Source organism: Pezoporus flaviventris, unplaced genomic scaffold, assembly GCF_033815535.1.
Source record: "Pezoporus flaviventris isolate CSIRO_AGI_PZ_B2104156 unplaced genomic scaffold, CSIRO_AGI_Pfla_v1 ptg000040l, whole genome shotgun sequence".
Taxonomy (NCBI): Eukaryota; Metazoa; Chordata; class Aves; order Psittaciformes; family Psittacidae; genus Pezoporus; species Pezoporus flaviventris.
This window is the reverse complement of record NW_026892588.1, coordinates 4,245,599-4,266,912: the sequence shown is the minus strand read 5'-3', so window position 1 is coordinate 4,266,912 and position 21,314 is coordinate 4,245,599. Positions and strand designations below refer to the sequence as shown.

The 21,314-nt window shown below is 36.9% G+C and overlaps 1 protein-coding gene across 12 annotated transcripts in view; it reads right to left on the bottom strand.

Annotated features, from left to right (window-relative positions):
* The window catches only part of EVI5 (ecotropic viral integration site 5), a 78,627-nt gene that overhangs the window by 44,613 nt on the left and 12,700 nt on the right, over nucleotides 1-21,314 (bottom strand). For 8 of the 12 annotated variants that reach the window (XM_061465478.1, XM_061465486.1, XM_061465479.1 and 5 more), the window contains 11 exons: nucleotides 18,063-18,252; nucleotides 14,783-15,007; nucleotides 13,663-13,737; nucleotides 12,788-12,913; nucleotides 11,889-12,032; nucleotides 11,036-11,125; nucleotides 10,825-10,922; nucleotides 9,326-9,386; nucleotides 7,393-7,446; nucleotides 5,017-5,049; nucleotides 4,313-4,459 (listed from right to left, as the gene is read on the bottom strand). In XM_061465478.1, the coding sequence (XP_061321462.1) occupies nucleotides 4,313-4,459; nucleotides 5,017-5,049; nucleotides 7,393-7,446; nucleotides 9,326-9,386; nucleotides 10,825-10,922; nucleotides 11,036-11,125; nucleotides 11,889-12,032; nucleotides 12,788-12,913; nucleotides 13,663-13,737; nucleotides 14,783-15,007; nucleotides 18,063-18,252 (1,243 nt within the window). Of the gene's footprint in view, nucleotides 1-4,312; nucleotides 4,460-5,016; nucleotides 5,050-7,392; nucleotides 7,447-9,325; nucleotides 9,387-10,824; nucleotides 10,923-11,035; nucleotides 11,126-11,888; nucleotides 12,033-12,787; nucleotides 12,914-13,662; nucleotides 13,738-14,782; nucleotides 15,008-18,062; nucleotides 18,253-20,151; nucleotides 20,279-21,314 lie in introns of those variants that run through there. The other 4 variants (XM_061465482.1, XM_061465485.1, XM_061465483.1 and 1 more) reach the window with 3 other exon arrangements.

The following is a 21,314-nucleotide window of genomic DNA, read 5'->3' as shown; positions in this document are numbered from 1 at the left end:
AGAACTGTTTTTATTTTCCCCCAACACTGCTTAAAAATCTTAGTAACATCTCTGAAGCTGGCATAACCATTCCTAATAATATTTTGGCTGATGATAGATTACACAAAGTTACAGAATGCTTTTCCTACACTGAAGGGCAACTAACAGATGGTTCAGCAGCTGCCCAGCTAACTTTGTTTGCACAGGTAAGTGCTAACTGTAGTACTTTACTAAATATAGTAGTTTTATTTTGTGCTTTTTGGTTGCAAAACAGAACATAACGTAAAAGAACCTATATTATACAAAAAAGCAAAGCTTCCATAAGCTTGCAGCACTCATTTACAAGCACACATTACTTTATTATTATGCTCTCAATTAATATAAGTCACTTTAGCATGAGTTCCTGAAAACAAGCTATGCATTATGGAGTTGCTGTAACACTGACTAGATTCATGGCTATAAATGACCTTGCAAAATACATATGCTTCCATCTGAATGTTTAGTCAATTAAAATTCTATCTTCACATAACACACTTGAAGAGCCTATTTAAAAATAAGATGTGAAGCAACTTAGCTTGAACTCTCATTTCTCACATTCGATTTTCAAGCATGCAGACTGATGAGCTAGGTAATCATTGAAAATTAGAGTAACATTGAGAAAGATTGAGATCTGTGTTCTAGAGGTGTATTTAATTGGCAGAACTCATTTTTATACATCCAGCAGAAGCCATCTTTTTCATTTAGGAGCAACAGCAGAAAAAGGAGAGAAAAACTTCAGCGTGTAATTATTAGGAGCAAGTTTAAACAGGCTTATTATGCTCACCCCTAACTCTTAAATACCATCACTCTTGAATGCCTTAAAAGAAAACTTCCTGTATTCTGTTGAAGTCAGGTACAATTTCCTCTATGCAGTTCTTGATTTACTATAAGTATGAAGAAGAGATCTCCCTCTTAATCTTCTGGCTACCCACCACATCAAGAAGCCTTTGGCAAGTTTCTATATTTAAAGAATATAAATACAGATTAGTACCATTCTCTTCAAAACCATTCTGGGAAATATTGAGATAGCTGAAGCACTGAACTCCAAGAGCATTTCAGAGTATTTCTACCTTTACAAGTATTTTTTTTCCTAGCTATCAATACAAAAAAAATTGTACAGGTTTTAAAAAACTGTTTTTAAAAGTTTCAAGGTTTTAGATTTAAAAATTAAAAATTTTTAATCACACTGGTTTTAAAAAGCTTAGTAAAAAGCAATGCTGTAAGATCTAAAAGTTAGCATCCAAAGTAAAATTAAGTGTGAAGTCTCTATCCTAAGCATTACTAACTTCTGCTTCCTTTCCTGCCCTCCAAATCACCTTAAATACATTCAGAAATATGTAGAATACATTTGATTACACTTTAACATGTGATATATTGTATGTTCATTGGTACTATTTTCAGGTTGTCTGGAAGAAGTACGATAGCAGAACTTCCCTTCCTTTCACTAAGAAGCAATGATAAGAAATTTGTAGACTCATCACATCATAATAAAGTCACTCTGGTTCAACTAAAAACTCCCTACATATATTGCAGCACAGGAAAAATTCAAGTTGCATGTAATTTGGGCTTCTGCTGTTGGACTTGAGTGAGAAGAATATTCCTCTACCCATCTCTGTATTCAGCCTTACGAATAAGTGCTGCTTCTTTATATACACATATCCTATAAGCACTTTCCATACTTACCTTTAAGCCATCCAACCTGTATAATCAAAATCTCTATCAAATCTCATATAGCAGGAGTGCTCTCAAATCTCAGGACAGAATAAACCCTAGATCATATTTAAATACAAATGTATAACCTTTTTACAAAGGATGGGTTAGTTTTCTTAGACATGCTATGGTTTAGAGAATATTTTTGCTGTCAACAAAACAAAACCCCTAATCCTATGTCTCCTGCCTCATGATTTAAAAGTAACAGTGAGTTGATTTGGGGTTGTGGAGATTTTCGGTTGTTGGTTTGGGATTTTTTTTAATCGCATAGCGTTCAGAAAAAGCAGCCACAGGTATCCTTAGGCAGTTCTTTTCACACATTCCTATTCAGAAATTCAAAGCCAAGCTTTATAGTTTCTATCGTGCTGAAACAGATAACTCCAGATTGGAAAAGATGTAGATAATATGTAGGATAGATGCTGTACCATTAATTGGACATAAACTACACAGTTCATTTTTTAAGTGCAATCATTTTTGCTAATCAAACAAAACAAATAATTGGAGGGAAAAAATATTAAAGCAAGTATTTGTACAATAAAACTGAGGAAGTATTGCCAAGAGCAAAAAAAGCTGCTGGCACTCGGAAGCAGCAAAGAGATTCATTCATCTGCGTACTCTAATGCAATGCCAAAATTCGAAACAAATTCATGGATTTCCACTAGGTGGTATCCTACGTGTACGCAGCTGTTTACAGCGGTTGCTCCCGTTTCCATGCCTCGAGACACACAGTTAAAAGCCTCTTCAATGACAACTGTTAGTAGTGCAGCAGAGTCTGGGGAAGTGCTAACTGAAACCATCTTCACACTTTCATCATGTTGTTTATGTTAATCCAGATGGCTCTCAAAACCAAAATACTATTCCTTATTCTTCAAAATTAGTCATCTCCTAGGCACAAATCCCTTTATAACCATGTGGATTTACAGCCTCAGTTCCACCCACAGTCAGACTATTTCCTATAGTCATGTTCACATTTAAGAGAGGGAAAACAATGCTCACATTTTACTTACTCTCTACTCCTGCAGAACCTGCCCAGTCTGCTGCCCTCACAGCTCAAATCCAGCCAGTTCCACAATCTGGTTATCTATAGCTGCTTAGGACCAGCTCCCATGCCTAGCCAACCTACCAAGCTTCCCCATCACTGCTACTTAGTAAGGTCCACAGCATAATTAAGAGCATTAGCTTTGAAAGTTGTATTAGCCATTAATTAACTAATAGATAAATTTAGCATTTTAGTCTCTTAACTTTTAATTCTGTACGGATAAGTAACATGGATGCTTCCAAAAACACATTCCAAAAGCATGTGTACTACTATAATCAGACAATAAACACCTGGCTACCCAGTCTACAAGCACTTCTTATTTTATTTCACGACAGTTTACAAAATACTTAAAGTTCTGTAAATCATTGCTAGAACATCTAGCATCTTCCCAGTTATAATTTCATGCTCTTTCTCTGAAGAAATTGCTAAAGTTAAAGCAGCATTACACATTATAGAGTAACAGCTCATCAATAACTCCTTGCATCTAGAAGATGTACTGTTTTTACACCAAAACGCATTAAACAGATACAACAAGCTATTTCTATAATCTTGCATGTAAGTTATGATTTCTTTTCAATCTAACAGTAAATCTCACCTCTACCTTCCCAGATGAGATACCAGGGATCTGGTAAGCAGCTGCAGCATGTTGAGCTCTAAAAACTTGTATTCCTTACACTTAAAATGCCCAGGGCTTCAGACAAGTACTTGGACACCACTTAAACCAGTATGAGCATATTCACATGAACATTGCTAGTGCACGTTTTATTCAGTAAGTGAAGATTGACAAAATTGCTGTTCCCCCCTGCCCTGCTAAGAGAAGATACAGAGCACTTTAGAAGTGGCTTAGAGGCAGTCAACTTCAGTCTCATAGTAACAGCCTGAAGCCTTGCATATTATACTACCTAGAACACATAGTACATACAAACACAGAAGAACTAAGAGCTGCTAAAGGTCATTTTCCTGCTTTATCTGCACATAAACCGACACCTTTTCATGAAGTCCCGTAGTTCCAAACTCAGGGACAATACCCTTCTACTTCTGCAAGCAACTACTTTATGCATGCTAGGAAAAAAAATGCAGGTACACAGAAGAAACATGGAGGAGACCGACTTAAATGAGAAGCTACATAAAAGCATTATGAATCAATTCTCAAATTTGAGTAGTCAGAGTGACACAATTTGCAATGGCTAGATTTTTAGCATTAGGAGCTACCAAAGGCTTTAGGTGTGGGTTGTTAGTATTTTTTTTGGTGACGGTGTATTTTTGGGTGGGGTTTTTGTTGTTATTGAGGTTTCAGCTTGGTGTTTTGTTGTGGGTTTTTTTGTTGTCATCACTTTAAATTAGTAACTTACATCTACCCAGGGTTATGCATCTCATCTATCAGTAAGAAAAAGACCAAAATATCACTTAGTCCAATTTGTGTAATTTTAAGAATGCAAATCACAATGAACAAGCATTTACAAGGACAGCACAGAGACCATGTAATGATGAGTGAAAATAAACACGAGTGAAAAAGATGAGATGATGTGCTGCCAGGCTCCTTACCCATTGCTGCTGCTGCTGGAGCTCCCTGATGGTATTCTCAGCTTGCTCCAGTTTAGTAATGGCCTCATCACTCTGCTGTTTGATGGTGGCCAGCTCCCGTTTTACAAGGTAGTTTTCCTCAGCCTCCTGGGCCCTTGTCACTTGTCCCTTAGGACATAATTTATTTTTTTAAGCAATTGAGGACAAATCCAAGACAGACTGCCTTTGTGATGCTTAGCTGCTTATTTCATCAGATTGCTTTTGCAAACAGCATGGAGTACAATTGGTAGAAATTTTAGGACAAAGTAGTACTAAACAGCTGCTTTACTACTTCATTACAAAGTTCAGCATTTGTTTAGCAAGCACAATTGTGTACTTGCATTCGATAAAGCTCCTTTCATGCAATGTTACTCAGTTGCACATGCACAGATTTAAGTTTGCAATATTCAAGTGTTAATACAGTGTCAGAGAATCCACTTCTCACAGGAATTTGTATAAAAAAATTACATTAGGTTAGGAAAATTATTACTATGTGCAGGTATTGGGTTTATATATTTTTAGTAAACAATATTAAACAAGTTTCTAGCAAGAGATTAGCTCTATATTTATTCCAAATCAGCAAAGCAGGCATAGAGTACAGCATGCAAATATGCATGCATCAAAGCAATTTGGGGTTTTTTGAGAGTAGGAAGAGAGTCATACAGTAAAAGACTAAAAGACTATACCTGTATCAATCTATCTGCCAAGGAAGCACTTTCCTACAAAGGAAAAATTCAGATAGGAATAAGGAAAAGAAAAATCAAAAAACAAAGGGGTGATAATAGTGGCAAAAAGGACAAGAGCTGAGAAAAAGAAAATGCCCAAATTCTACCCATTTTCTGTACAAACTCTTTTAAGCTTGAAAGGAAGCAGCGTTTTCTGCAATAGCTTTAATACAGTCCCTGCTTACAAGAAGTTCTCAGAGCCAGATTTCTGTAACACTTCAAATTCACCTACAGGAGACTGAGTACTTAGATCCAACTGGCTGGCATCCCAATTAACAGAAGTTACACATACAGTATCTGATATGATCTAGGAGCTAGATGCAAGGTAGGGTCTATGGTCTGCCCACAATGTGAAAGGAAGGCACAATTTGAGCACAGAGGAATCTCCACTAAGCACTGAGGCATTCATGCAGAACTAAAGCTCCCAAATAGATGAAGCAGGAAAGTTAAATAGTGCAAATTGACAGACACAAGTAAAAAATCTGAACTATGACAGCTAATATTTTGGTTTACTGAACTCGGTAGAGTAGTTAATAGATTCTCTTTCCTTGCCAAAATTTTTCAAGAAAGAAATTTGCATTGATGCATGCTGACAAGCACTACATCATCCCCCCCCCCCCCCCCCCCCGAGTTGCACATTTCATTAATTTCTACCCTATCACCCTTGAAAGCACTCAGTTTTTGCATATTCTACAACAGAACACATCTATTCACAGATCATCTTCATCCTTGGAACTTTTATTAAAATTAAAGTTCAAACTGGTTGATAAGAGCCAATACTTAGAAGTTAAGGCAAGACATTTCTGATTAAGGTACATTTAGGAAATCACAACTGAATAAGACAGGTTAGGATGAGGAAAAATATATTTTATAATAAAAATAAGTTTCCAACAGAAGAGCTGAATGGGTGTGTTTACAATTTATGATCTGCTTTTCAGATGCTGTGATGAGAGCAAACATCATAAATTCTTATTGGCAGATAAGATTTTCCCATTCTGAAATGTTCCAATTCCAGTCAGAATGGAACACTTAAAATGAGTTCTGAAATTTTTAGTACAGAACTTGCAACAGCACTAGTGTCTGGCAGTTCATCATGGACTTCCTAATTAAAAGCCCCTCTGATTTCAAACCTCTGCAAGTTAAGTGTATAACAGGGATATTTAGATTATAGATTTGTGAGGAGCATTGAAGTGATTTGCTACAGCTTCAAACTCCTTAAGAGTTTGCACTTTTCAGTTAATTTTATCAGCACTTCAAGAGAAACAAATATGTTTATAAAATTGCATTTCTGGTCACGTCTTCCATATGTTCTCATTACGTGCATTTTCCCCACACTAAAAATTCAGAAATCAACTAAGGAGAATTTGCCATACGTTGACTGATTTTCCAAGAAATTGTAGTGGATTTAACAGCAGAAGTGACATCTTTTGGTTATGTCACTCTAAATTGAACCTCTACCATTTTCTTCCCTGTGAAACACAAACCACTGTTAGCAACTCACAACATTCCATTTCATTTGATGAAAGACAGTTGCTATTCCTGGTTAAGATGGACAAGAATGTTCTCATTCTAGAGCAGGCCAGCTCAGATGCAATCTGTCACAAGAAGCATGATACCAGAATATAGGAGAGGCCACTGGGGAACAATGCCTTCATGCTGGCAATGTAGGAATACCAGTTATCATGCATACTTTTAAAGTCATATCCAGTTACAAAGAAGCCTAACAAAACTCTGCTCCAGACTAAATCTGTGTGAAATAAAAAATATTCTCCCCACACTGTACCCAGAATTGCTACAAAAATTCAAAACTACATAAAACAATTTCATAGCAGCAGATTTTCTGTACTGAATATGAATGCTGCAACACCACCCCTCTGTTGCTGTATTTGCTAGCGATGAAGTAATCTGCTTTCATCTCCATGTCTGGTCTTTGGTAGGTCTGTCATTTTGCTCCTATGTAAAAACACCCAGCAAGGTCAAAATTGAGGATTCTCTCGCAATAACCTCTTTTCCACCCAAGCAGTCCACTACTTCATGTAGTCTTCTGGACTTTAAACAGATGCTTCTAATTCAGAAAGAAAACAGTACAACAGAAGTTGGATATGTCAAAATGTTTGATTTCATATTCAGTAAGAGTCAGACTTAACAACTGCACACATTTACAAGCACTGACCCTAACTGTTTCATTATTGCCATGCTATTTGGCTAAGCACTGTTAGTAAACACCATAGGTTAGCAGAAAACAGTAAATTCTGAGATTTCCATTTCATATAATAAAATGGCCATGAATTTAAGTATAAATTAACACAGGTCCAATATAATTACCAACATACTTACTTTTTCTAGTGTTTCAATGCGCTGCTTCAAGAGTCTATTTTCAGTTCGTAGCCTCTGGAAGGTAAATGGTTCAGAACTATATTTCTCAAGTTATGAACTGAAAGTCTGATAAAAACCAAGCAAGCTAAAACCATTTTTATCACGCCACATCTATGAAAATTAATATAAATACAAAAATAATGACCTTTCTAACACCTTTCTATATGATGTACTAACTCAAAAGATGAGTTTAAACAGCTTGATATAGCAGAGGTGAGATCAAGTCTTGTGTTACACAAAAGCATCTGTGTCATATTGGATGAAAGTAGCATGTCTGCAGGTTAACCATAGAGCTTAACCGCGCATCAGACTGGACAGCCTTCTCTTCCTAAACCGAGCCAGACATGCTTGTTACAGGTGAGGAGCATGGAAGTGCCCTCCCTGCACTAGAACAGGCTAATGAGACAGCTACAAGGTTTCCTTCCTTTTCTTCTCAAAGATTTATGCTAATTTGTATCATAGTATTTATTTTCATCTGTAAGGTTATTCTGAGAATGATTTACCTCAGATACCCCAGAAGTAAGAATTGTACTGAATGCACATTTTACTGGTGCATTTCCTCTAAATTTTAGCAGTCAGCGTTCACATAGAAAAGATCCGTATGTATCCCTAAGAATAACCATGGATATCAGTTCAGTAATACTTTACCCTGCCAGGCTAAAACGCAGACTCAATGTGCTTGTTTTGCCATCTCACTAACACAGCAGATCTTAGCAGAAGACAGTGAATGATTTATATAAGGTCCCAAAGAAGGGCCTAGAAACAGACAGCTTTGGGTTACTGGGTTTGGTTGGTTGGGTTTTGGTTTTGTTTGGGTAGGGTTTTTTTGGTTTTGAGATTGGGGGAAACAAGGAAGGATTTGAAGTAAGTTAAAAGATTAGAATCTAGAGTTAAAGTTGTCTTTCAAATGGTATTATTCTGTCCTGTTCTGCAGAGGGCCATCATTTGAGTCCTGCAAATCTATTTCAGATGCCATTACCAGATCCTAAAGCTGCCAACTGCCTCTGTGCCTGTTACAACAGTAACTGCCTGAAAAAGCTTGGAACACCTTTGTGCTTTCAGGTACATGCCACTGAATTGTGAACCCATGCCTCAGAAAGTGATACTGAAAGGCAAAATGACTAGCAGTGGTCAGGAAGAAGTAACCTGTACCTCTCTCTCTCCACTAAGCTTTATATACTGCACTTGACTATCATTTCTCCCACTGCCTTTTCTCATGGAACTGGCTAAAAACATGACACAAGGAAGGAAATCCAGACCAAACACCATGCTGTGAATAAAAAAAAAAAGTGATAAAAAAGGGGTGAAAGTGGGAAATACGTGTTTATAACACAAGGGCAAAAAGATGCAGTGATTAAGTACATACAGGAAGTAGGTCAGTTCATAGAAGGGAAATAAACTTCACCCACAGGGTGTTTTTTTTCCCCACATGATGTATCAATTGCAGAAGCTCCAAAAGAAAAGATGACTGCAGACAGAAAACACAGCCTTGGGTCCAATGTGTAAGGAAAAAAAAAATAAAAAAATCAAGATCTCAAAATAAAACTCTCTCTTATTTTATGTTTTAAAAACCTCCTGTGTGGTACACCTACACCTAAACCAGCATATTTGGAACCACTGATAAATGAGGCCATCTGTAACCAAGATTTAGTCAGCAGAAAATAATGAAAAAATGAATACAGCAGATCTTCATCAAAGATACCTCTTTAAATGTCTGCCAGAAGTCTCAGTAATTTCACTCTGAGTGTCCTTTCTGAACAGACACCCCAGACACAAGTGTTGAAAGAATCTGGAGACCTCAATTACATGTGCTGCCACACATACCGATCAGATATATAAGTCCACATCTAGGAATTTAACTGATCCATAACTAAATTTGTTGAGGCTCTCTTACTTTAATTTCAACTTGCTCTTCCATTTCTTTTGTCTTTATTGTAGTGTATTCCTTTTCTAACCTAAAAATTAGAAACAGTAAATTATGATTAGAAATAGTGTGGATAACTTACTTGTTGGTATGATACCAAACAAACAAGAGTAGAACAGAGATACAGATTACTGATATTTCCTCTAAGTGGCCATTTGAAATGCACTCTGTAAATATTCAGTCTGGACATTAGACTTAAAGACTGTAGGTATGAACAGACCCTGAATGGGCACTCTGAAGTGCAGGTGCTTCTCATACATTTATAGCGGCAATGACTTGGAGCTACTCTGTAAAAAACACTCAGTGTAACAATACAATAATCAATTCAATAGATTCTGCCAAAGAAAACAGCTTGGAAAGTACTGAAGACAAGAAGATGCCAAGATATTTGAGATAAGTATCTTAAACATGTAAAATAATTTTGGCCCCTCTCCAGCAAACTACAAAATTGTCCAAGCTGAAAAAGGTAGCAACAAGAAAAAATAAACTGAGGTCAACAATGCCTCTACAGAGGGCAACCAAGGAAGTTTAGTCTGGAATGGTAGGATCTTCAACTCTATACACTTCTATGGACTTTCAGAGAAAGTGTTTTCCCTGAAAGCTTTGTTACTAGTTCTGTTTTAGAGAAGACTGCTCACTCTACAGCACCGATCATAGGTCGCTGACAGAAGGACTGGCAAATTCAACTCAAAAGACCCCAGCACAATCTGCAGTGCAAGAACAGTAACTGTACAATAAATTACAACCAACTGGAGAATTGCCAAACTTAATCCTGGAAAAGCACAGTATGTGCAGCTTGTCTTATCAAAACATAGTTTACCAAAGGCCGGAAAGAGAAGACATGCAACTAACCTTAAAAAATTAGTATTACCCTCAGGATTTCAAACCCCAAATGAAAGTTGTTTTACAATTATCAATAGTATTACAAAGTTTCATCTATTTATATTTTAAACAGCACGACCATAGACATGCTCTTCAGCGCTGTGAATACTTTTTCAGTTCCTAAGAACACAAGTCTTAAGAATTTAGGCTAGATCTTAAAGTTTAACCTCCTTTCCCTACTTCATCTTCAAAAAAAAAAAACAACTCAAACCATCCTCACCCCAAAAAAACCACACTCACACACCCCCATGCCCCCGAGTTTTTTCTATTCATATCATATTCACAGAAGTGCTGTAACTTCCCATAACTTGCAGGTTTCTTAAAAAGCTTTTTAGGTTACTTTATAAATGTGATATAACTATTATATATAAGAAAAAAAGCAAATACTGCTTTAGAAGAATTTTCTTGCAGACAGAACTTCAGTTTTAACTTATTATATTATCACACACCAAAAAATTTAAAGATGGCAAATTCAAAATGAAATAGTGAATAACTATTACATTACTGGTCAAGTTTAAACTGTTGTTTAAAGATAAAAAACAGTTCTTAGCAACAGTATAATCCATTTCTCAAAACGTTATACCTACTTTTTCATCTTTTTTGCATTGTATTTGACTTGGTAAGATGCTTGGATTAATTTGTCTGGACCGCTGTCAAACTGATGTGGAATGACCTTTTGAAAGTGCTAAAAGGAATCAGAGCACAAGATAACATAAAATTAATAGCTGGGAGGAAATATACACACACTCACATTACACATTTCAGACATCTCTAGCAATTGTTATAACTTTAATTTACCTGTAACATTCCTTCCATGTCAAGTTGCAGTAACTCTGCTTGATTCATCTGAAGTACTGCTAAACCTACTCGAAATACTATCTCTAAACCCTGAAAACAGAAGAAATATCCAGTAGTTATTCATGGCATCGTCAACAGTACAGAACAATTCTACTGTTCACTAATGTCACCAATCTCATCCAGTTTCTCAAACAAAAGGGTACAATGTAGTTAAACAGATAAAAGGGAATGTCTTGCCCATACACACTGTCTTGTACATTCTAAAGTGTAAGCGGAGTCACCTTTGACTTAGTATTTTCTAAACGATGATTGCAGGGAAAAAGCATAAATGGACCATAAACTTCGGTTTGTTCCCAGTTACAACCACACAAAGCTCCGTTGCTAAACACAACTTAGGTGACTGAATAATTCCATGAGTTTCTTCTGCTACTGTACATCATCTGGACAGTAACAGATAACAACGCTCCCTCACCTTGGCCTGTATAATCTCAAGGAACTTCAATTTGGCTTGAAAGCTGCATCACTTTCCATCCCAAAGTTTCTATAATGCTAAGAAACTGAGGTCCCCATTGGATGCAATGCTACTGCATCCAGAACTGACAGATATAGTAACTCTTCAACAGGCTTAGAGAAGAATTACATACAGTATCTACATTCAAAGACTTAGCTGCTCCTCCTTGACAGACTACATACACAGACATCTTCCCCTACAAAATAATCTGATAAGCATAAAAACTAAAAGCAGGACTATGTGAGATTTGCACACAATAGCGGGATTTACACCACTACCTAAAAAAAGTAGCTGTTTTGACAGCTACCCTTGAAATAGAGCATATGAGGATTGAGTAGTTACCTCAGACATAAAGATATCAAATACTCTTGTTGCAATTGGTAGTGGAAAAGTTGTAAGGAATATAGTTAAAAACCATGACGATGCATACATAGAAGTGTGGAAACTCTGAGACTGAAAGTGCACATAAAGCTCTGGAAGATGCTCCTAGAAGAAAAAGAATATATGTTAAGCTTTTGCTGGGAGTTTTGTTGTGTCCATGGTTTTGAGAGATTTTGAATAATTGATATTTAGTATAGACAGCATCTTAGTAACAGAGGACTAGGAAAGACAGGACTCATCATTACCAAGAACTACACAGCTGAAGTCCCAACATTGAATACCCTGTAGCACTTCTACCCTGCAAAGCAGAGATTACAAAAACACCTCCTGATCATAACAGGAAGCCACAGGCTTGTAAATCTGTAAATTACATCTAGAGTGGGCTACAGAGAAGAGCTGGAAAAATCTAGGATACGGCCAGAGACATGTGTTTTAACATCCCACCCCGAGCATCATGATCAGAAACAAACCACAAACCTGGCCAGGAAGAAAGTGTTCTAAGTGCCAAGTCTGAACACAATTTTAATTCTATGTATGAGACTATCTCCCAGTTTGTATCTATAAAAATAGCTATAAATTGGCTCTGATGACACTTTCAGAATCTTCAATCCAAACGGAGTAAGACATTCATATGCTTAACTGTAGCAATACAAATACTCATGCTTGTGTTTAAAGCCAGTCACTGTCTCCCAATATTAAAAATGTAGACCACACAGCCATATGCCTTTTCTCCTGAAATTCTGACACTAGCTACTGTCAGAACAGCCTGTTAGTCAGCAGACGTGCCCACTGTTAACTGTAATTTCCAAGTTCCTTATTAAGAGTTACTGAAGAGAAAGTTTGATAGATTTTGTATGTACCTGTATCATGCATTCAAACTGGTACATACAAAGGCCCAGTTCAGCCATGCTTGGTTTAAAGAGTTCTCGTAGTCTGTAATCTTGCATTAATTTAACAAACACACAGAATGCCTCTTCTTCTGGCATCTATAGTAAAAATGAAAAAAGCACAGTAACAACTCTAGACAAATGTAAGGATATAGCAGAGTAAGCCTGGGAGGGTTTAAGGTGTTTTGTATATGGTTATTTTTGGGTTTGGGTGGTTTGATTTTTTTGGTTTGGGTTTGTTGTTTGGTTTTGGGAGAGGGGAGGTGGTGGTGGCTCGTTTGTTTAGGGTTTTTTTACTGTTGTTTGGGGAGGGAAGGAATGGGGTTTGGGTTTGATTGCATGTTTTTTTTAAAGGATTTATAACCAATTACTGTAATGAAGTTTTGTATATACTGAGTTCTACTAAGTGATTTTTAAAGTGAAGTGGAGGTATGCACATTTCTTATAATATACCTTACTTTGTCAAAAACAAAATGGAGTAATACAAAGGCAGCTTTAAGGTGATCAAATCAACTGTGAAGTTCCATTAGAACTCTGAGGAGATTCAGTGTAATAGAACTGAGAAGTTTGTTAACAGTTGAAACAGCATTCACCAAAATAGCTCTGAAGTCTGCAATCCTATCTTAGTCCTGAGAAATAAATGTATTCTCAAAGACAGTATCTTGGCAAATAGAACCACAGAGAATAAATCTCATGGGATTTGCAGAGTGAACAGCAGTCTCTGACACTTCCATTGTAACAGAATGATGAAGGAAAGCTGTTCTAGAAATTCCCAGTAAGCCACCATGTTTAATAATGCATTCTAGCAGGGATTTTAAAGGTTCACGTATTTTTAATATCGTGTTTACCTGCATAAGCAGTAATCCAACTATAAAGGCGCTTCCTTGACAGTATCCAACCTCGCGATCCACCAAAGAATAAGCCTGGGAAAGAAAGTTTAAAGACTCGCAACAATTTAAACCTCATTATGAGTAAAATGTAATAGTAGTTCATGCTATTACTTTGCTAATAACTTACTTTTCCTCTCTTAAATCCAGTGAGGAGAGACATTCTATGCACAATATTTTAGTTAGATATTCTAATAGCTACTTGCCTGTACAAAGGCGTATGAACTCTGCTCTCTGATAGCTACAATGCTAAAACTAAGGTATACCTAAAAAAAAAAAAATAATACATGCTTTTCTCAACTACAGGAATTTGCCAGAAGATAACAGACATGGCTGGCATACAAACTGCACAAGGTTACTACTTGAAGCAGGAGACAGACCAAAGAAACAACAGGTTTTATCAGAAAAATTATGTGCTGCAGTTTTATTTACAGGTAGAGGAAATGCAGTGATCTCCACGCATGTTTCATCTTCATTTAAGAGTTATGGAAGTTACTCTGATTTAGAAACCCGCTAACTTTTCTGTTGAAATGATGTTAAAGTCTCTCAAAATTTAAGCTTGAGTACAATGAAGACAAAACAATGCAAACAATTTCACGGTGGCATTCTCATTTTGTGCTTAGGCACTGTAACAACTGCACATTAGCTTGCACCTGCCATTTGCTGCTACCACTTGCAGTTCAGAAACACTTGAAAACTGAATGATAGTTCTGATTTACAATGCTCTTGTCTTGGCCAACACTGTTTACTTAACAGTATACACTTTATTCCATTATACTATCAGCAGTTAGAATGTGACTTGGTTTTAATGGAAGCTTAATAAGTTTAAGTCTCTTATAACGTAAAGCCATTAACTATAGAAGTAACATACTCAAAAGATAGCTTTCAATAGCTGGAATTGTAATTAGTAGAATGCAATTTGTTAAAAGCATTCCCAGTGTCAAGCAGAGCAAGTTTTAAAAAAAAAAAATCTTAAGCACATGAAACTGATGCAAGTTCATGATACACAAAGCAAATTCTTCCCCAACCTTTTGTGCACATTTTTGCTAATGTATTTTGAAGGCCTGAAATACTGACTTACCTTCATGACATTGAACAAGACCTCCTGCCCAAGGCTGTCTTTTTCCTTAAAAAAATCATGTTCAGGGTATGTCCTAGCAATGTCCCTTCTTATTAGTTTCTCGCAAGGAGATGTCATTTTCAAGAGCTCTGAATACTGATCCTTAATTGGCATGCTTTGAGCACTGCATAAGAGTTGCCAAACAATTGCTCTGAAATGATGAGGTATCCCTTTTCGAACAAGCTCCTAAAGCACAAAAAAAGTATACAAATCTATTTATATTTCCTGAAAATATAAGCATGAGCTTTAAGAACAAAACACTTCAACAAAGTTCCTCACATCTTCAGAAAATGTTTACATCATGTCACAAACCAATCACGCATTTTATAGTATGCGGTATAGTATGTATATATGCATAGTTTAGCACGATACGTTGTTAGCTAACAAAAGTAAGGAGACCCTGCATCATTTCAAGTGGCTAAATTTAGCTAATGAAAGTAAGCCCCTAGTAGGCTACGTGAAAAACTGAATATCCACGTAAATTTAAATAAGAACTCCCATTAGCCATAATTTACTGCAGTTAATTTTATATTTCACAAAAGATGACAGAAGATAATACTCTTAATTATATTTATAGTGATTGAGAAATAAGAAATCTGTGACTAAAAATTATTTCCAAGATAGGTAAATGATAAGAGCTGGAACTACCTGTAGCACAGCCAACTGCAACAAAAGAACTGCATAGTACTACTGTCAGAATTCATTTGGCAAACTTGACAAGTTGTATCTAATTTCTCTGGTGTGCCAGTATTTGCAAGTTCTCCTTTAAGAAAGTATTTAAATGCAGTTTGAGACACTAGACCAAGAAAACATTAAGTTCACATGTACTGAAGTAACCCAATTTCCTTCATCTTCCCTGGAAAAGAAAAATCAGCTAGGTATTACACAATTCAGACCTTCCCAGTTTAAGAGAACTAAGAACCTGATACTTGTCTTTTCAGAAAGCATAAGCACAAAGTAGCCTTGTTGCATGATCTGAAAACAACAAAAAAGCATGATTCAGAAAGTTCACAGACCATCTTCAGGGTATGTTCTGCATCAAGGATCAGTCTGACCTTGAATACGGACTCTTCCAGACAAGCTGGTTCCTTTAATAATTTTTTGTATCTTAAGAACTTATCTATTCTCTCTCCTAAAGGAGACTTTCTTTCACTAGTATTTAGTCTGAACAAAATCTCCTATCTGCAAAGCTTCCTCTTCGGCCTGTTTGTTCCAAGTATTTCTCCTACTTTGCCAAACATCAAGAATAATTAATGCAACAGTGGTAACTTTTAAAGATACTCTTGCTTTCAAGTTTATTTTTGTTAAGCTTGAACTCTACTGTAGGAGTTCTGCACCACTGACCTCAATTTTCTAATATCCCACAATCTCCAGCCGTCTTCAGACCATCCCAGTAAATGCCACTCCAACTATCTGTCTCGCCAATGACAACTATGAAGTCCTGTGTTATTTCCTGAAGGATTTCTAAATCCAAGACAACCACCCTCACATGTTAGTTTTCCACATTTGTCTCTAGTTTTGTCAGCAATGCACTATCAATGCACCAACAATGTGGATCATCTAATAACTCAAGGGCTACCAGTAATGAAGCATTGGCAAGTGGTTTCTTGTTTTAAGTTACTGTGCAGCTACTTGACAGAGTAACAGTGTCAATCCCTTCAACATTCCTAAAGGAACAGCAGGAAAACACACCTGCTAAGCACCAATAAAGCAATGCTATTCTATATACTATTATGCACACTGAAAAGCAGGACTTAAGTCATCCTTCAGAATCCCTCCATAAATAGGAAGCGAGTTCTGAAGTGGATCAAGAGGCATCAGGATGGAGCATGTCCCCTGTGCAAGAAGTTATATACACCTATGTCTAAAGCTTAAAAAACTTAACGGATACATAATACCTTAAGACCTGCTTTCACAGCCAAGACAAAAAGATACCTATGCTGCTAAAGTCATACCTACTGGCACAGTCAGGAAATAGATATGCATGTTCTGGTATTCCACTGTAAATGCAGAATGACACTGTTTAGGCTGACTTCTGACAAACAAAACAAAAACAAAGAAGATATTTAGAATTATTTAACCAGCAAAGGAAAAGCCACTAGCAATATACTTAAATATTCACTAGAAGTTAGTCAAATACTCCCCAAATATACTTGGCCAGCTATAAAACCAAGTATAATCGTGAAACTTTAAGAAGTTCTAATGCAGGCAGCTCAAATGAATTCTTTCCAACCAGATATTACCATCTCACTTCTTTCTCTTGCCAGGCTCACATGGCCTCCTTCTCCTGGTATTTTGGGAACACCTTTCCAGAAACTTCTCCCTGGGCAAGCTAGAAGTCTTGAATTAATTTTTTCCTTGTTTCCTCTCTCAAGTCATGTTCTCTCTTCACAACTGCTTCACATAAAAGATACTTTACTTCAGACCATTGTTCTGCCTTCCCACAACCTATTCATACGCACACATTTCAATCTGCTCAAAGGACCTTGAAATTTGTATTCTGCACATAGAACTACAGACTAGAGCCAATAAAGAACCAAAGCAGAACAGACTTGCCTACAAACAACAATCCCACGCTGCTGTACTTTGCAGCCTCTGTAACATGGGTATGTTCAAATGCCCTAGCTGCTTTTTAGTTTGAATTTAAAGTGTAACTGAACTCCATGGCTGTACATGCTTACAACTAACCCAGACTGGACACACACTAGTCAAAGTTTGTTCGTTCCACTCAGAATTTAGAAACTATGTGTTCTTATGCTTGAGGTCATCCCTGGGGTCAATGCACTTGGCATGCACAAAAAGCTTGAACTCAGAGCCTCATACAGTAGGATTGTCAGCTCTTCTAATGAGAATGCTTGAAAAAGACAGCTGCTCAGTGGGAAAACAATCACAGCATCCAGATGCCCTCAAGCGGGTTTTCAGTAATTCCATTTTGGAAGCTTGAAGCAAATCTTCCCTATATTCATAGGAACCTCTCATTAGAGGTAGACTGAAAGCTTTAGTATTCAAGACAGAGTAAACAGTAGTTTTTAATAAAGACATTACCTGGGCAAAGCCATTACCAAAGTTCGGTAACAGTTACACAGGAAGCACTAAGGCTTAGGGATGGAACAAATTCAACTGGAAGCTCCTATTACATATTTATTTTAAAAGTACGACCAACAGGAAGATAAAACAGTAACATCTGCATCACTTTACAATATAACCTAAAAAAGGCAAAAAAAAGCTGTCCAACTACTACCTTAACTTGCTTTTCTTTCTTTTTCCGTACATCTTCCCATTCATTCACAATCCTCCCCCAGAGGATCCATGAGTCTTCTTCAAGATGGCTGAGATTGCTAGAAGCTGATGAACTAGATACAAGAGAAGATCCACTATTTCTTCTTGACCCATTTACTGATCGCAAAGATTTGCTATCTGTTTCCAGGAGTCTGCAAAGAAAGCACAAAAACCCCCCACCCAAATAAATTCAAGTTCTTCTAATCACAGGACCACACTATTAATTGTTTAGAAGTCAAGTCTCCCAGACTCATTACAAAGAATGCTCCCAAAGTTTCCATGGAACAGTTTTTCTGACCTTCATTTATACTAAATTTGAAATGAACTGGTCAGTGTTACCGCTTCTTCTCGAGATCTCAAGTAATTCTGCAGACAGAAAAGCAGCTCATGTTGCAGCACTTAAGAATGTCGTATCTTGCATCAACAAGACTAAAAGAAGTGAGATTTTAATACAAGTGTTATGTAGTCTCAGGTAACTAGATCTTAATACATGAAGATATAAAACTAGAGAAAGCACAGAAGCATTGCAAGTCCAGCTCTCTCTTACACATTCATCAATCAGCTATTAAAAGCCCAAAAGACAAGTACAAGTTTTGTTTTGAGGCGCAAGTACCAGCAAGAGGGCTGATTTTGCCAGCAACTAAACCCCTACAGCTATCGTGCATCAGACTGACAAAGAGAACATAATAGTTAAATATCCTCAATGATAGTTTCAAATTATATAATGGTTTGGGTTGGAAGGGACCTTAAAGATCATTTGGATCCAAATCCCCTGCCATGGGCCAGGACAAAAAAATCCAGTATTTATTGGGAAAAAGTGAACAGAAATCTTTCTCAGAAAAACTAAAATGTCAAAGCTCTGCAAGAAAGAGAGTAAAGAAGAGAAAAAAAAATAGCTTCCTGAAAGTCTACCTGATTACGCTTTTAATTGACAATGTAAACACAGACAGAAAAACTAAAACCTGAAATGATTTTAAAACACCTGACATTTGCTGACACTGTTCAGAACTCAACATGGTGTCTTACAAACAAAATCACAGAGCTGAAGAATGAGGATCAGGCAACAAAAGCGGGTAGCACAGAATAATATAGTACAGTATAATAAAGCGCAGAGCTCAGACATAAGAACTTCTAGGTTTCTCAGGCAGCAAGGTGTACATTAAGACATGCCAGGAGCTGGACAAGCTGCTGAAGGGACTTTTCTGTTAGCTGCTTGCCAAGGCCAGGGATTCTGGGCTAAAAGGTATGGTTTTTGTCCTCAACTAATAGTGAGCCCCATAAGCAGGGGGAAAGTTTTTAGATCGCATGTTTGGTAAGAGCAAGTGCTCAGACTGACTTGAGAAAGTGTTTGGCTATATTGAGCATTTAATTTGTGTTTAACTTCCAAGAATTCCTATGTCTGTAAATCAGAGTGATCTGGTTGAATATTTCTCAATGCACATGCAAAAAATCTAACCTCCCCCCCCCCAGCATTTCAGCAAGGTCAGGTTAGGCTTTAGCTGCTTGAGTAATTATAACCCAAGTTAGATTTTACCCGAGACTGTACACAAATCTCAGCAGACATACCAATTTTTGAGCGCTCTGCTATGATTTAAACCAGCTTTCCCTGTTTCAAGCTTTTACCTACAGGGGTTCATGGAAGTTATAGAAAAAATGCCATTTAATTCATGAAGACAGAAGTACAGTCTCTGCCCTATAAAAAGTAATATTTTGTTTGGAAAACAGTTAAATAGTAATGCCTTTGAGAAAAAAAAAAAACACAACTATTTTTTTCAAGACTAATTTTCACTTAGTGATTTCTGGAATGCAGAAAATCTTGTTTTCAGAAAAAAAAAATCATTTTTAGTGTTTAGAAACCTGGCCTGTACTGATCCGTATTGAAAGACAGTGCCTAAAGATAAATTGAAAGTAGTCACAGAGGAAAAGCCAGCACAGAATAATCATTACACTTACAAAAACAAGGTTTATTTTTCACAGCTTTCTACTGTGAAACAGTAGAAAGTAACTTAATGTAACAGAAGTTACACTAAGTTTCTGTAATTTGACCTTACCTGGATAAACTCATTATCCTTAGATTTGAAAATAGGAAGTTCTTTCTACAGTAAGAAGCAAGTTCTGTGGCTTTTAGTCACTGTTTTCTTTCACTTAAAACTTTATAAATGATTTACTAATGCCAAACAGCTCTGCCAGGACTCTGGACTGAGCTATGGCATTACTCTGAGAAGACTTTCAGCACAACTGAGTTACAGAATGCCTTGTAAGACATAGCTTGATACAATTTGAGTTCTTTCCATTCCTAGCTGTTTAACTAATTCATGCTCTCCTTATTTACATAGAAGCCAGCAGTGAGAAAGAAACCTTTAAAAATATCTATCGCCAGCAATTCTTCCAACAGGCAGAAAGAATAGTTCCCTGTGTTCAGAGGACAATTTCTTGGCAACAAAGTGCCACTGTGCTAAAATGCAGACTCAAACTGTTCTGAAAATACAGTGCATACAGCATGAGAGCATCAGATTTCAGTATTAAAGTGTAAAATCTCGTGAGAGAAGGTGCACTTGATAGGATAGCCTCTAATTAGAATTTGCACAAGACTAATGTGGGCTTGAACAACAGGTCTGGTTAAAATGAAATAAAACCAGACAAGATTTGCTAGCTTACTTACCAAATGAAGAAAGCTGACTTGAAAAAGAAAGCCTAGCAACCCCAAGATCACATTCTTCTTTAAACAAGCAAGCTAGTCTAACTGCAGGGCTTAATGAGATGGCTCTGGAAGTAAAGACATTACACTCCAACACAGATAAGCAGTCCAAAGAACAGGTATTACTACTTTTCAAATAAAAGTTAGTCACTTAGTCGTGAACAGAATGGAATGCCTCAGCTCAAATGCAAATTAGCTTTCTTAAAAGCACTCTAACTTTTCTTCTTCTGATAAATTTTCATTTGCACACTGAAAATTGCATACAGTTCATCTTCAAAGGAAAGACGATCTCAAACCACAAGAAGAGGATGAGGTGTTTCTAGAAGCTGCCTTCCATTCTCAGTCAAGAACTAGAGTGATACAACAAACTCCTTGTAAGTTGAATTGCTATTAGACTGCAGAACATGAACATAAGAGAAGACACGCCAGGTGACAGAATGGCATTGGCTCCTCCTCCTCCCAGTTACTCTTATCCTCTACTGAAAGTTACTGCTCTCATAACTGAATCAGCAGAGT